Source organism: Centruroides vittatus, unplaced genomic scaffold (assembly GCF_030686945.1).
Source record: "Centruroides vittatus isolate TY-2023 unplaced genomic scaffold, ASM3068694v2 contig_273, whole genome shotgun sequence".
NCBI classification, from domain to species: domain Eukaryota; kingdom Metazoa; phylum Arthropoda; class Arachnida; order Scorpiones; family Buthidae; genus Centruroides; species Centruroides vittatus.
In genome coordinates this window covers 1,083,449-1,101,689 of record NW_027121739.1, presented here as the reverse complement: position 1 = coordinate 1,101,689, position 18,241 = coordinate 1,083,449, and the positions used below count along the sequence as shown (strand labels likewise).

At 31.3% G+C, this 18,241-nt stretch overlaps 1 protein-coding gene across 1 annotated transcript in view; it reads right to left on the bottom strand.

Moving 5' to 3' along the window:
• LOC136971863 (F-box only protein 21-like) overlaps positions 1 to 13,080 on the bottom strand; it is a 35,423-nt gene extending 22,343 nt beyond the window's left edge. Inside the window, exons 1-2 of the mRNA XM_067266378.1 lie at positions 12,815 to 13,080; positions 468 to 710 (exon numbers count right to left, since the gene is read on the bottom strand). Coding sequence (XP_067122479.1) covers positions 468 to 710; positions 12,815 to 12,996 — 425 coding nt within the window. The 5' untranslated portion in view covers positions 12,997 to 13,080. The remainder of the gene's footprint in view (positions 1 to 467; positions 711 to 12,814) is intronic.
• Between the last annotated feature and the right edge of the window lie 5,161 nt (positions 13,081 to 18,241).

Here is an 18,241-nt window from a genome sequence, read left to right as displayed (position 1 = left end):
AACTATAGTTGTTTTGTTTAGATGACATTGTTGATTTATAAGAATATAAGAAAAACTAATTAAGATCCTCTTGTAAAATACTACACAATTCTGGAATTTCCAATGCATTCAAGAATAAGCAAATATTTATTAACAGTGCACAGGTAACCATGAGATAGTTTTCATTAGGATGGTCTAACAGTTGACAATATAAATTACTTTAAAATATATTTAAGATAAAAACATTAAAAAGTTCTCTCTCTCTTATCTGCTAATATATTATTTTTATTAATCTATTTACAAATAAATGAATTTCAGTTTTGTGAACAGTTCACATGCTAACACCAAATTGTGAATATGTGAAATATGATATAAATTTTTTCTTGTGAAGCTTCTACTTTTATTTTAAATAAACGTTTTTTTTTTACTGTATTTAAATTTACAAATAAATTAACACTATTTCTTAAGATTTTTGCATAAATACTTACGGTACACCATCGTGAAGAATGAACTCTAGTTCTTCAATAAGAAAATACCTAGTCATTGGATGATCAGATATTTTTAGAAAATCACTAAATGCTTCTTGTGACATTTCATCGTACATATAAAATTGACTCGACATCATAAAAACTTTTTTACGAAGCACAGATCCACAGTCGTATCGTATTTTATATTCGTCCTTCCAGTTATATTGTTTACTAAGATCATAAAGTTTATATAAATGTGGCCACCTAAATAAAAAAAAATTTATTAAAAATTATAAGCTATCAAATCAGAGATTATAGATAAAGCTGAAATTCACTTTTATAACCACTTAAAAGGTTTTTTTTTCTTTTTTGACAAATAAACCAAAATGTTATGACCTTCGAATCTGGTATTACCAGAGTGCAATTACTCAGATCATGATTTTATTCCCAGATATTTTATTTAAATGCATTTCAGATTGGAGTTCTTGCTAATCTCTGTTTGGTAAAGATATAATCTGCGACAGAGTTTACACCAATATTTGGGACTGTCCAACATAAACCACAGTAACAATTCTTCTTGAACACTGGTGAACATCAGATTTGGACATAACATTTCAGTTTATTCATCAAAAAGAAAAAAAAACCCCTTTTTAAGTGGTTACAAACATGAACAATTATATCCAGCAAATATTGCTAGTTTTAGCTTGGTACTAAAGGTCAGATTATTACAACAGTAATTTATATTAACCCTACATATGTTTCTAGCAGCAACAAGGTGTGAAATATAGTGAAAATGCTTTTGGTTCCATTTAGTCATCAGTTTCAGGCTTCTACTGATGATTTGTGTTGCAAGCTGATTACTATAAATTTTTTAAAATTTTATTCAAATTTTTTCTTCCATGTCCTAAGAGAAATTCCAGAAGATTTTAAAATATTTGACTTGCAACACAAATCTTCAGTAGAAGCCTGAAACTGACTTCTAAACAAAGCAATATATGTCATATCATTTAAGATACAACACTAACATACTTTCTGTAGTTTTCATATTTACAACTTGATCTTGTATGCAGGGCCGGATTATCAAATAGGCAAAGTAGGCAAATGTCTAGGGCCCGTAATCCGGAGGGGCCCGGCTTCAGTGCAGAAGACTGCTCTGTTTCGATTTCGAAATTCGATAGGACAGAAAAGGCTGTATTTAACAATTCTCACTAAACTCCGCTCGATTAGCCATTACCTAAAAAAAAAAAAAAAAAAAGGTCAACAGCCACCCGTGCGTCAGAAGTAATGTACGCCACGGGATCTCTCGCGCCATCTACAAATATTCCTACGACCGCGTCTCGTGGTAGTACTGATGTATGGATGGTTATGATTTATTTTATAAATCTACACCTATACGTCACGACATCGCATATTCGATATAGCGTTCAAGTTGCTCGAGTGCAAAGATATTACAATTCAATAGTGTTTTATAAAAGAGTTAAAAAGTTATGGGTGACACCACGATATCCGCACCGGGTGTCACCCATACTAGCTACGCTAATGTCACTTTATATAAGATTTGTTTAGATGCAACTTATTTAAATGGGGCCTCAATTTAAATTTTGTCTAGGGCCCGCTAGAGGCTTAATCCGGCGCTGCTTGTATGACAATCAGATATGGCAAAGTTTACCCATCCAAATCTCATTTAACGGTCTACTACAGTTTTTTCAACCTTTTTCTAATAGTGGTACCCCCAACTTGGTCATTTTTTTTCTTCCAACATCCTTACTTCTTTATCAATGTAGACGTATGTGTATTACTAAAATATTAAAAATTGCAATAAGTAGTGTATACAATGTTGCTTAACACTATATTTTGTGGCACTTCTAAAGTGTCATTGCAGCACCTTAATATGTATTGGCATCCAGAATGAAAATTACTGGGCTGATATATTGAAAATAAAGTGTAGAACATATGAAGTGACTGTATTTAAGGTTTCTACACTTCAATATGTATAGGATACATCAAACAGATAAATAAAATATCTGTTATCATTCTAACAATCCCGATAAGGTTAGGTGTATTTTGTTACAAAAATAAATGTTATTTTCAAGGCTGTATGAATGATATGAAAAACCAATATAAATCCTACATTACAAAGATTTGAGATTATTTCAATTATTTATATATATATTTTTTTTGGTTGAATATTTAGAAATTAACTGAAATAGGTTATTTTCAGATTTTCGTAAGCAATCTGTGAACCAAGTTAAAGCAAGCTTTTGGATTAATAAAAATTTTCATTAATATCTATATATTTTCACAGTCGACATTTTTATGTTTGTAATTATTTTACCCTAATAAAAAATATTAATAAACAGGATAAATCTAAAATCAAATACATTGTCATCAAAATCCAATATGAAAAAAAACAACATAACTGCACATCATATTAATAGTTTTAGTATCAAATATTTTTATTTGTTTTAATGAATTATCTTATATCTAATGAATTAAATTTATAAATAATATAATATATTTATAAAAAATATATTTTTAAATTATCAAGCAAATCATTTCTAGAACCTTGACATAAATAATTTTAGTAAAAACCAAATAACCTTACAAACATATTTGGTTTTTTTTTTGCACTTCAGTAACTATTTTTGTCAATACAATTTCTTAGAGAATAAATTAACTATACTATTATATTCAAAAGAAATAGTCTACTTTCATTTTTTAAAACTAAATGACAGACAAACATATACATGTTTATAATATCTGTACAAAGTATAAATCTGAAAAAATCAATTTTAACGTTTTACTTTTAAATTAACTTTGATATTAACAATTAATTTATATAAAGAAAAGCAAAAAATGGAAAATTACAATTAATTTGTTAAAATAAATTTTACAATTTTTGTATATATATAAGAGAATTTAGTCATTCATATATATATATATAAATGCTGTAGAAAGTGTATACATATACTACAATTATATAATTCTAGCAAAATGCCTGGCACTACTTCAACAGATATAAAATGCTTTAAGAACTTATTTTTTAGATGTTTATTTCTTTTAAATAACTTTCCTATTAAACTATTTTGAAGCTTAAGACTTTTTAAAATAAATAAAACATATATCCATTTGCATGTTATCATTTTTAATTAAACTTTTCTTAATTAATTGTTAAATAATTTGAATTAAAGTCTAAAATCATCATTTGAATTAATACAAAATATTCATGTGTCCAGTAGAATATATTAATTAATATAAAAAAATGCATCGTTATGACAAACTTTAATTGGATAAATTTTTTAAAAATTTTCTAGATCGATTATGATAAATTGAAATAATTTTAATAGTAATTTTATATACTATTAACTCTTATGAATAAATCGAATGAAATTTTTTTGAACAAAAATTCAGTAAAATCTGACAATCTTTTATATATTTGATTTATTAAAGAACTGTGAATGAACTTATTAAAGATATTACATGTTATTCATATATAGATGATGTAAAATGATAAAATATGCAAGAAAATAGTTGGTTATTTAGGTTTACGAAATGTTTTGCATACATAAATTTAGAGATGCAGCTTAAAAATTTTATTAAATATTTTAAACATAATGCATATAATTTCATTTCTAATTTTTACCTTTGACTAATACAGAACTAAATCCGGAATTGCATCTAAAAATTTTGATAACCAATATTTGTACATTAATGTTTAATTATAATGAAATATTAATAAAATAAAGATTAATCTACTTTCTAATCCTTCCAATACCCCAGGATGTTAAATCAATGCAATCTCTAACCTATTGACGGAGTAAAAATTTTGTTCTAAAAATTCGCTAACATTTTCGTCGCCCCTTCCGGGCACTTCCTCAGGCTTTCGATAAAAGACCGTTGCGAGCTGTATACCAACCTTCAAAGCTCGCATCCGGAGGTGTTTGATAACCTTTCTTAGGTAATCGAACATCTCCGGATGCGAGCTTTGAAGGTTGGTATACAGCTCGCAACGGTCTTTTATCGAAAGCCTGAGGAAGTGCCCGGAAGGGGCGATGAAAATGTTAGCGAATTTTTAGAACAAAATTTTTACTCCGGTCAATAGGTTAGAGATTGCATTAAAATAAAGATTGCAAATTAATTTGAAAATTAAAATTTAAAAATTCTGTATTAATATTAAATTTAATTTTTAATGAATATTCACAGTCATTTATAATTTCCTTTCAATAATTACCATATTTACTCACATATAAGACAAGACTGTTTTTATTCATTTATCACAGCTTCAAATTCCCAAGTCGTCCTACACGCGTGAGCAAAAGATTCTTTGCGTTTTTGCAAATAATTTTTGTGAACCATGTATTCACATTTTTTACTGGATGCTTACCCTCTTGTATTTAAAAACAAGTGTTTTATCTGGGTCGTTTGAATCATTCTTTTATACTGACAGGAATAGAGATGAATAGCAATAGGAAAAGCAAATCTTTTGAATTGAATTCCAGACTGAAATTCCAAAATCAAATGGGAGCATGATATACGTTTTAATCCATTCCCACGTGAAAACAGATGATTATTTGGAAATCAGAATTCTGAGAAACTCATAAAGTGTAATCGACGTAGAGTGGATTCGACCATTAAGAATTGGCAAAAAAAGGTTCCCGATTGTCCAGCTTTACATGAACAAATTATGTTGTCAATTTTACAAGATTTTTCCTTAAAGTTTAAAATGCTAGTAATTTTTGCAGGACAATGTGTGCATTTACATTCATTTGATGTTTTACTTGTGATTAAACAAAATAAAATTAGAATTTGTATTAATAAAACTAATTTTCTTTATTTTGATCTTTAAAGTCACACCACGTCCTATGTGCAAGGTTGTCTTACATTCGAGTAAATACGGAAATTAATTGTACAGTAGAGCGTCGATAAGTGGAACCAATTGGGGACTGGGGTCCTTCCAGTTAATGATTTGTTCCAGTTTCCGACTTTGTACGAAAAAATACATTAACCTGTCCGATGTTCAAATTTTTCTCCGTTGCGTGTCGCTTCGTGTTGAATTTTCGTTGATTTTAAGCCTAACGAAAATTTTTATAATAATCATTGAGGCTATCGTATCGTTAAAAATTATTTCTGCATTTTGTACAAACAAAATAAATATATTAAAGAATATAAAAAACATGAAAATTATACTTTAGAAGTAAATTTAGTATCAAAAACATTCGATTCAGCACGACACAGTCCGACTGAAAATCGTTCCACTTTCCGGCCACTCCACTTACCAACATTCCACTTATCGACGCTCTACTGTACTTCATTACATTAATTGTAAAATTGATAAAAATAATGTTAAAATCCTGTATAAAGAAAACAATATTGTTAAGCATTGCATAAAAGAACATTATAAAATTAAGAATTATGTAAATAACATAAATTTGAATACGGGAATGTCTGTCGATGCATGTTGGGATAGTTTTGTCAACTATAAAAACGTTGACGTAACCTAGCATCATTATCCACTGATGAGGCTTGATTATACTGGCTAAATGCTTTAGGATAAAAGAGTAAAACTATAATAAATATATTTTTTTAATTGTTAACTGTCTTTATTGTAAAGCTCTCAAAGTTGGTGCTGGTAGAGTGCTTTTGCTCAAAGACTATTTTCTGAATTTTGAATTTAGAATTATAGTTATACAATTCATTTTATAAATTTATTATTTCTTCAATCTATTTATTTTCTGGATTATAGGATGATCACTTTATCGAATAATAAACTGTTAGATAAGTCTCAAACTGCATACTTGTTGTTTAAGTAATATATTAATGATTATTTTAATCATTATAAAAATAGCATAGCATATAAATAACTTATTTTTATAACAGTAAATTACTATCTATTTCATACTGAGTCTTCATTTTAGAAAACACTTGACACAATCTATGAATATGCTGAAATAAGCTATTTCATCAATGATATACTCATAGGTCAACATTAGTAGCCTAGTCAGATTTCATTTATGATATTAACTCATTTATATAAATATTCTTTGGTGTATATCTATTTACTTAATATTTAAAATTTTTCTCATAGCAATATTTTATTTTAAAATAAACTCAGCAGATAAAAATATGAACTGATTCAAACAAATATTGTTAAAATATCATATATTTTTGCATAATAAATAAGTTTTGAATATAGGGCCAAGTCCCACAAACCTGCTGGCTGACATATATCAGTTTAAATGCCACTACACACAACATTTTATCAATCAGTCCCATATGAGCATACCAGACAAAATAATCAAATCATTGTGTGGACAGCAAGTTTGACGTGTTGCATGAACTGAATGAAGTTTAATGACCTCTCAAAAGGCTAATGAGCCAAAGCATTATTTTCAAGCAAACTGATAGGCAAGTCATTGCTTGTAGATAGATGATCATCAGCCTTATCTGTTAACTTTCTCTAAACAGGGTACAACAAGTATTTATCTTGTATTGTTTTTCTTTAACCAATGTTTGACGAACATTGGTTAAAGAAAAAAAAATTGATGCAAGATTTTAAGATATTGGTCTCGTAACTTTTTTATTGAATTTATAGAATTATACCATAGTTTTCTTGCCTATGACAAGTTAAACCAAATGACTGTAATGATATGTACCAAAAAAAAAAAAAATCATGTGCTGCTTTGTTTACTAAATGTAGAAAAGTGGATCTTGAGGCTATTAAAGATACAACTGCATAAAAATCAACTCTTTTCAAACAGTTTATGGTAGAGAGTTGTCTAAAGTAAGAAATGCAAATAACAATGAGTTGTGTAACTTTCCCAGCTTTTATAAGATTTTACTTTAAAAACAACACTTGTATTATTAATCAAAATAAGTGAGCAATTTTTTATTGTGACATCATCACAATGCAGACGACTGCAATTTTTAATCATACATTTATTTAATTTAAAATATATGCTCTCCACCTCAAATTATTAGTAGTGTCTTGTACTGTACATCATACTTTTCCTTTAACAATAGTCGTGCTGCTTATCTATTAACTACTTTCAGGGGATAAGTTTTGAATTGAAATAGCATGATTTCCAGTTTGCATCAGAAGTTCATTTATAGTTAATCAGGGCCTTCTGCTTCTAAGGTTTCCATATATGGTCTCAGATCTCATCTATCTAACTCCATTCTCAAGATTAAGGAAAGATGGACAGATGACAGTGGGATTTATAGGTGTACAATTTTTCAAATTATAGCTCAATAACTAAATAATTTGCACTATTAACCTATTGTTTGGTGTCAGTAATATGCATGCTGCACAAACATTTTCGGGCTCTTCATGTCCTGCTTCAGGTGAATCTCATTGTTTTGTTGGTAGAATGCAATGACAGAAAAATAAAACTTCAAATATCCAACATGTTTCGTTTTTTAAATTGGTTTGATTTTTAACAAACATTGAATTTTATTTGCTTATAATGAACATTTGAATTTTTATTTTTCCATGATTGCATTCTATCAACAAAACAATGGGATCCACCTGAAGCAGGACTCGGGAGGAGTCAAAAAACATTCATGCAGTGTGCATATTACTGATACCAAACATAATTAGAACTATATAAAGTTTTGTATAATTATAAAATAACAAAAGACTTAATTTTGAGAGTAGAGATGAGTTTTATAAAACACTGTAAATGCTTACTACTACTAAAATCTTTATTAAGTCTGTTCCATTGCAAGATATAACATGTGACTATCCTATTGACCTTTCACAACCAAAATTTAATAGCAACAATGCCCTTTATATACAAGCTACAATGCCAAATTTTGTTTCTTTATCTTCATTCTGTCCTGAGATATTAAGTGAAGTAGATGACAACACACACACATCTATGGAATTTTTTTGCCTTTTTTTTGGACTTTTTTGGGTTCGGGGATCTCAGAATGTGGAGATTTGCAAAACCTCAGATAGTCAAGTTTGACACGATTCCCAAACTTTCCCTTGTTATGTATATGTAACAATTGGGAAAGTAAAAGTAAATGTGTTGTTAAAGTTGCAGTGAGTCTCTCATGGAGAGTGACAACACTTTTAACGTTAGATTATGTAAATAAAATAGACTGCATATTAAAAGTTGGTGAATGTAGTAAAAATTACATTACAGATACTAGCCATATCTTCACAATTGTGTTGGGATTATCACCTGTGGACATTTTAGATTGTTTTACATATTTGTGCAGAGTAGTAGCCTACCAAGAAAGGTCGTCTCTGCAGTGGAGAATAGTTGTTCGTGGTGACTGGACATGGCAAGCAGTAAAAATATGCCTAGTATCTGTAATGTAATTTTTACTTTATTAAATAATCTGGAAATAACTTCTTTATTTACAGATTATTTAATAAAGTAAAAATTAACTGGAAGTATTATATCAATAAAATAACTTCTTTATTCCAAGCAATTGAATCGCAGATATGGCAAAGTAGCTTGACCACTCTGCTTTGGGTTTGTTACAGATGTCATTTGTAACAGACCTGAAGCAGAACAGCCAAGCTCAAAAACATTTGTCATATCTGTGATTTAGTTGCTGGAAATAAAAAGGAAGTTATCTCATTGATACACTTTGAGTGATGCACAGCCTTTTTTTTCAATTTCACCATGTACAATGAAATAATTGTTAACAACAGTATTTTATCTATCTCTGGAAGAGACTGGACTAGAGATTGAGTGAAAGACAGATAAAACTGACACAAAACATGACCACCATCAGTTTTACTTAATCATGCAAGTCTGATGATTAAACATTACATATAGACCAATCTTAAGAAATTAGAATTCTATTCACTAATTTATATGTGGAAAAGTTGTCTGATTGAAATATTGAACATATTGATAAATGCATTATAGTGGATTTCAAGAAATATTTCTGTTATGTTGTTGATTAGTAAATAAAATTCAATATTCTAGATACCAGTATGATTTTTTAAATATAAAAACTATTGACAAAGACAGGAACACACACAAAACACAAAAACCAGCTATGAATATCCAATATATTGGATGTTTATACTTTGGTGTTCTTTGTGTGTTCCTTTCTAAGTGTACTACCAATTTTAATGAAGTTGTTGTTGACAAAGATTTACATTATTTGTTTATATGGAATCTATCATTAATAAGGCAAAATTGAGCATTACATTTCTGACAAATAATAATTACAAATTAAATAGGTTTGTTCATTTAACATTAAAAAAAAATTGAATTTATTTCGTTTTTGAGTTTTTAAATAAGTTTAATTATACTAATTACAAACTTGTATTATAAACAATCAAAATTAAAACTAAGTTGATTTAATTTATATCCAATTAATCATAAAACAATTTTATAATATTTCAATGAATTGTTTTAAAATTTTCACATTTAAGATAAAATTAGACATGCATACAAACAAGCAAGCATTCTTTCTCATTGAAAGGTTCAGTACAATAAGTGTACTGAATATTTCAAACACAGTTTCAAACGGTGCATAATTTTGGCACAATATGGAAGTTATACACTGTTTATATTCTAATCAATTAATAAATTATGAAAAACATTTTATAAAACTCTTGTTTACAGTAAAAATGATAATGCTATTGTATCATTTAGTATCAAGTTCTTATACTTTTAAACATGAATACTGTGAAAAAAATGCAACAAAAAATTTCAATTCTATTCAGAAATCACACGAGTTCATCTGAATTTTCAGACTTTCCAATTGCATTTTTGAAATGATTGTCATAATTTTCTTTCATCTGATATCTATTTATGAATGCCAGCATGACATATTAGAAACACAACCTATATTACTGTAATCTGCAATTAAATATTACTACACTATATAATTAAAGATTATTAGAGTCATAAATATTTTATTACATCACATATTCTATTAGAAATACAGTAAGTTCTCCATTTATGCAAATTCACTTTAATGTGATTGCTCATTTAAAATCCAAAAATTTTTCAATTATTTATTGTGACATTGTCACAATGCTGGGCTCCAACTTTTAATTTATTTAACTTAACATATATGCTTTCCACTTCAAATTAGTAGTGGCTTGCCCCCATATATCATACCTTTCCTTTAACAATACAGTCTTCCCAGTCATCTAACACCTATTGGAGGAAAATTTTTGAATTGAAATTATATGACTTCCAGTTTGTATCAGAAGTTCATATATAGTTAATCAGGTCCTTCCACCCCTAAGGTTTCCATATCTGGTCTCGTCTTTCATTTACCTAACTCCATTCTTGAGAATAAGGAAAGACATATGGACAGACAACAATGGGAATTTATAGGTGTACAATTTCTTCATATTGCAGCTCACTAATCAACTAGTCACCAGATGTCACCACAGTGCATAAATTTAAAATTTTTATAGGTAAAATGCATTAAAGTAAATTAAATTAGTATGTATATATATATATATATATATTGATATATATATTGATATACTGTAATTATACAAATTTATGAATTCCCCAATTTAACTCATTCTTTAAACTTATTTACAATATGTAATAAATATGCATAGTGTAGTAAAAAGTGACAGTAGAATCACGGTTCCGAGACATTGACATAAATATGTCTATACACTTACCTTGAAGTAAAAATAAAATATTTTTATATATAGATTGTGTTGCTTATAGTTTTTCTATATGTTATATTCCCTGTATATTATACATAGGCTGTTTCTTTCTCAACCTCTGATGGTCCATAAAACAAAGACAAGTGTAAATAACAAAATGAATTTATTATCAAAAGTTAGGTACAAACATGATTACTTTTCAACATAGACAAATGCCTCAATCTTCACAATGATTATGTCGAAAAGTAATCATGTTCGTACCTAACTTTTGATAATAAATTCATTTTGTTATTTACACTTGTCTTTGTTTTATGGACCATTGGAGACTGAAAAAGAAACAGCCCTCGTATTTAACATATGATACAGTATTTCATATGCAATATATCTAGATCTATCTCTTATGGTTTAGGAAAGGCAAGCAGTTTAAAATCTGTTGTGTCAAAAATGCATAGCCTTTTATTATAAATAAAATATTTATATAAGTTATATTAATAGGAATAAAATAAATTACAAATTCTGAAAGTTTATTAAATATACTTCATTTACATATAAGGTTTATTATTCTACCATGTACAATTCCCATTAAGAATTAAAGTGAAGTTAGAATTTTTTTAGTGATGCAACACCACAGCTCTCTTTAAAGTTTTCACGAAACCAGTTACTAGCATAAATGGAACAACACACCCAACAGCCGTAAGTGAACAGGCATAAATGGAGAAATTACTGTATAAAAAGATAAAATTATGAAAATATAAAAATAATTTAAATTTTTACTAAACCAAACTATTTATATACCAAATACCAGATTTAAATTTATGAACATTTTGTTTTTAAGTGTTTATTTATTTAATTTTTACATTTTTTTGTTGTAACAATCAAAAATATGTAAATTTTTTGTCTCAAAATTATTATCATCATCTATTAAATATTATTAATATATTTATTTTTTATTTAATAAATATTAAATAAAAAATAAATAAATAAACATCATAAATATGCAAACATATGCAAAAAAATCATTAAAGACAGCATCATAATTGTTAAATTTAGTCTATTTTTATCATCACATTAAATCTATGGCTCTCAAAAAGCACTTTACATATCTAAAATTACATAATAAAACTTCTAATCATATTGTCTGGCAAGGTTATACTTATCAACACGACATCAAAATTGGTTCTCCAAATCTCCCGCAATTAGAACATTTATAAGCGTTTAAAATTTTTGTCCGTTGAACTATAGTAGTTAGTGTGGGTAAATGTCTAGCCTTACTATGTCTTTTGCACTTGATTCGGATGTTGTCGTCAAGTTTGAATCCGAGGAGACGAAACAGCCTCGAAAAACGTTTTACCAAGTAATAAACACATCCCTTAAAAATTATCATTGTTGTCTTATAGATTATAAGCATGTAATAGCATTGTCTCTTATCAAATGAAAATGTTTTTGACTTAAAATATGGGTATATTTAACGTGGCTTTCATTTTAAAATAATTTTGTTTATAATTTATAAATACAAATCACTTCCTTTTCAAACAGCAAATATTCTTACACCAGCCAAATTTTGTTCAACCCAAAATAAACAAGCAGCAAACAAAGGAAAATATCAATGTACGGAAACATAAACAATGACGTCAAATAATTATTTCTGCGTCACAAACGCAGAAACAATTAACATATGACACGGTGTATTAATAACGACAAGTTAAATCATTTGGATACGGAAATAACCGTTTTATCCGGCCAAATGTAAACATCGTCATACCTGGCTTTGTATTTCTTTCTCCAAATCTTGTTTCCATTGGAAATAACACGAAACTTCTCGCAAACTCTCCCGAAGTTGCAAACGTCCGTGTGAATCAAACTCGGCAGACATAATATGTATTCTAATACCTCGTGTGGCAATAAATCTAGAGTTGGATTATTATCGTCTTCGTCTACATCCATTTTCTAATACTTGCCCTTCGCCTTGAATGTTTTGACTGAAGTACAAACGTAGAATACTGCGCCACTCATTTTGATATATTTAAAAAATAAAAAAAAAAGAAATGAAATGGCAAGAAAAATATTTTACGTATATTTTTTGAAATGTATCTTTTAATATTTGTAATTTTATGATAGTAAATAAAATATTATTAATTATAATAAATCCTGTTTTATTTAAATAGAAATATATATTAGTGTTGCCAGATCAAAGGTTTTCCGATGACGGGTCGCGAAATCGAACGTGGAGTTTTTCGGGTTTTCTCCACGTCTGTAACGCCTAAATAGGGGCCAGTTTCCCTTAAAAAGACCTCCCGGAAGGCACCCCCTAGGCAGATCGCCCTAGTGTTGCGTTGCCATAACTAAACAAATAAACAGTAAAAAGAATCGGCTCATAGTTTCGATATTTGACTTATTGGCGAAACACACACACACACACACTGAAGTCAGCGAGTCGAATTACTGAATTAAAAATCAATCAATGAGTGTAATGCATAGCTTCGTGCAATACACTTTAAATAGTTCGATAGAAAAAGCTAGATCCAGGGCCGGATTTGAGGCGATTGGAGCGATTGGTACATATCAGGCCCCGCGCTTGAAGGGGCCCCGCATCACGTCAAAATTTATATATTTAAAAATAGTACATGTTACAAAAATAAATATCTAGATATATTATTATTAAAAAATAAAACAGCATATTTCAATATGTAAATTAACTGTTAATTAATTTTGTTATTTAAAGTTTGAGAGGCCCCGCAAAAAAAAAAAAAAAAAAAAAAAAAAAAAAAAAAAAAAATTAATTGGGCCTCGCAACCTATTGGATCCGGCGCTGGCTAGATCACTAGATTGAACTCTTCCGAAATGAAGTTAAAGATATGAAACAGTTTAATTTCTGAATTACGACTATAACTTTTCTAATAAAGTACAGTAGATCTAGACCTATCTGGAAATTAATATTTTATTAGAATAATAAGAGGAATTTACTTTTTTATCATACTGTCTGGTATTTCTTTTAATTTATAAGTCCCTTGAGAGTGTGTCTATTTTGTTGGATTAATTGAAAATAATAAAATTAAGCAGAATATACTAAGATGTAAAGGTATATTCTCTGGTGATTGACTGTTTAATTTTACGGTAAAATGCTTCAGAGCATCACACTAAAATTGAGTCAATGTTTCGAAACAGCTGAATATAAAGGACCAACTTGCCGAAACATCTTTACCAGGGGAGAATCCTGAACAACATTTTTGGGCATGCCGAAAGTTATAATAAGAATAATAGGCCTATCTCTATCACTAAATAATAGGCAGAAACGTTATTTGGTGTGAATAAAAAAGTATAGACTATTATAAAGCCCATTATATCTACACAAAATATATTATAGTGAAAAAGTACTAAAAATTAATATAATAATTCAATTTTTGTGGGCCCTTGACACTGGGGGCCCAGGGCTTAAACCCTACTAGTCTCTATGTATATCCGCTCCGTACACAATACATGTATGCTGCCTGGGCACGGCCAGGTTCCGATACAATCTAGCCGTGTTAAATGCTTTGAATGACGTCATGCGCGCGCACTTGTTTGCTATGGGAAACCTCTACACGAGCAAACGATCGAGTCCCGTAAGCATCGTACTGACTTAAAACGGCTAGCCGCTAGCTGCCAATGTAAAAGTAAACACAAATGATGAAAGAGTTTACACGTTAGAATAAATTATTGGCATATTTGTTCTCATATAAACAGTATATTGACAATCAAAACTTTCTCTGAAGCATGCAAGCAAGCATCAGTATTATACAATATATTGTATAACACTGTATTCGCCGAGACGTCTAAGATATCATCTTAGCACTCTGTGGAACTGGAATCAATTCGGAAGAACAACTGGAAAGAATGGAAGAACTCCTGGAAATTTTTCATAGGCGGTCCGTCCCTGATCTCTCCTGTTGTGAGCCTGGCCGTACCTACAGATGAGCATAAAAAGTAATTCCTTACTAAATCTTAATTCCTCAAAGGCAGAAAGTAAAAATGAAAAAAATTTTGCTTTTTTGTAATAAGGTTTACCTTTTTTTTTTAGTTCTTTAATTTAACGATTACAATTAATGTTAGTCCATAGCGGTTAAAATTAAAAATAAACTATGAATATGCTATCTTTTTGACAATGAGATAGATTTAGGCAAATCCCTCAAATTTACGTTTAATTTTATTTAGTACCGAAGTAAGCGAAACATTATTCGTCGCGAATAACCATAGTATTTTCCCATTTCTTTTGTAATTCTATTTTTTGAGGATTTTTTTGCTGGCGGATTGTTTAATGAAATTTTATGGTTTCCTTTTGGTAGTGCATTCTGATGACTAATATCGTGGCATTCTGTTTCGTGGTGAATATTTTTATTAATTAGAGCAAGGTTGAAATACAGTTTTTTTTTAAAACTCTTTTCGCCCTGTGGGCACTAAGAGGGCCTCTTATAGCAAGCCCATTATTGGTTCGGCCAGGCCCACAATGGGGCGGCCGGGTGGTGAGGGACGGGGACCGACATATCCGGACGGACCATCCCCCGAAAAATTCCTGGGGATTTTTCGACCCGTCCGGATTCGATCCCGGGTCCCCCAGGGCGGCAGGCTGCTAACCTTGACCGCTCGGCCATCCGGCCGCTGGTTGAAATACAGTGTAAATATCTGTATAATATATTGTGACAATGCGCGAAACGTCCCCTATGTTTCCGCACCACGGGAACTAAGGGTCGGCACTAGCGGCCGGATGGCCGAGCGGTCAAGGTTAGCAGCCTGCCGCCCTGGGGGACCCGGGATCGAATCCGGACGGGTCGAAAAATCCCCAGGAATTTTTCGGGGGATGGTCCGTCCGGATATGTCGGTCCCCGTCCCTCACCACCCGGCCGCCCCATTGTGGGCCTGGCCGAACCCATAATGGGCTTGCTATAAGAGGCCCTCTTAGTGCCCACTGGGCGGAAAGAGTTAAAAAAAAAAGAAAAAGAAAAAAAAAGGATCGGCACTACTTGTTGATTCCACGTCAGGATTCTGACACCACTGTGTCTTTAATCCAAGACGAGAGCAAACGCTTAAAGTCGGCCAACTTTCGATGATGGACGAACTCCCGATCGTCATCGATTCCATTCTTTTATTCTGGGGTCCCCCCTCACTGTTCACTCTCTTTTATGATAAATTGTAAGTCCATGTCCAACAGCGATTTTTTTTTCGTTAGTTCCCGGTGACACACCCACCCAGATGTGTCACCTCTGGACTTGAAAGCAAGTCCGTAGTAAAAGATATAATCATATCGATTTTTGTGTTTTTTTTTTTCTCTTACGAATAAGAAAAATTTTTGAATTAAATTTTTCATTACGTCAGGACTCTCAATCATGTTGCCTTGGCCTGTTATAGTCATTTAAAACGATTCGTGACGACATGTTGTTCTATGGTCTAAGTGAAGTTTTCGGATGATGCCGAAGTATCTGTCCGAGTGTCGTAAATTAGAAATGGAGGAAGCCAGACTAGGATGAAAAGTCACGTCTAGTTCATTGAGCAGTAGCCAGGTGAAAGGTCACCTGGCTGCTGCGCTTTCCTCTGGAATAGCATCGCCCGAGGTCTGCCATTTCCTAAATTCATTGAAATTATCCATTTGTTCAGTCCTTCCCGTGGGTGACGATATCGTGATGCATCGCGGCAGTCGCCATATTGGATCCATTTCTCCAATACGGTAGTGTTTACGGTGTTTGAAGAGCGAAGTTGGCTCGGGTTTTTTCAATCCCAATTAACCAGATTTCTTGTTTATTTTTGTTTTAAATGGTTTGATGTTAGAAGCCGAATTGTAAAATAAAATTTCGTCAGCAAAAAGCGTAAGATTCTTTCGTTTTTTTCGCCGACAAAACCGGAAGAACTAAATGGCTTCAATATTACAAAAGAGCCTAGTATAAAAAAAAAAATCTGTGAATTCCAGGTTATGTTACTGGATAAATAATGTGTAAAATATAAATTTACGAAGTGTAAACAATAACTTTTGTAATATAATGTAATGGAATCTTTTAGATGCATTTTGAGGAGTGACAATCTGAAGTTATAAGAGCGACAACAGAAAGTAACTGTAACTGGTATACAAATATAAATGTTTAAATTGTTGTAAATGTCATAAATAAGTGTCGATAAGTCATCCCTTTGTTTTAAATTATATTTCTATTTATTATATTTGGTAAATTTTAAATTTGTGGGTAAACTTCCATTAACAATAATGTTCCTCTTAAATTGATAATGTGAGAGTCGGACTGAACGAAATTTCGAAAGAAAATTCACTTTTCGTCTTTGAGAAGACATTTATTTAAATCTCAGAGAAACTGCATTTTTCCATTTTATTACCGGAGGATGATCGCATCTCTCTCCCCGGAGTCATTTCCTTTCCCATGGAACTCATCGAATGTGTCACGGGGAACTAATAACAAAAATTGCTATGGTGAAAAAGAGTAACGTGGCTTGCAGATATAAAACGGAAAAAGGTCAAGGAGAAGGTCGTCGTCGAGAGTCCGAGGGGACAGAAACTGAGTGTCGGCCCAGAAAAGGATCACCGAATATCGAACTATCCTCCGACACGGATTACTGTTCAATCCTCTGATACGGATTATTGGTTAACCCTCCGATACGAATTATTATTCGCCCTCCAAGAAAAGGACATTCAACTCTGTCAACAGAAGAGTCTCCCACACTCAAGATCTCCGCTCCGTCCAAATAACAGCCCGAACATCAATTCGGAAGGACGAGCGGCCGGATGGCCGAGCGGTAAAGGTGGCAGACTACCGCTCTGGGGGACCCGGGATCGAATCCGAACGGGTCGAGAAATCCCAGGAATTTTTCGGGGGGTGGTCCGTTCGGATATGTCGGGCCCCGTCCCTCACCACCCGGTCGCCCCATTGTGGGCCTGGCCGACCCCATAATGGGCCTACTAAAAGAGGCCCTCTTAGTGCCCACAGGGCGGAAAGAGTTAAAAAAAAAAATTCGGAAGGACGCCCACTTGCAGTCAAGGTATCTGTATCATCACACGATTAACTGTAAACTCTCTCTCTCGATCGTCCATTTCTGTATTCCGTTTATGTTAATTAAACCAGTTATTTAGTTGTTAATCTTGTATCCGAGTCAATCACTTCCGTTTCGCCATCTCTCACACCTCTCCTCCCAAATCCGATTGCCCGCGTGCGTGACC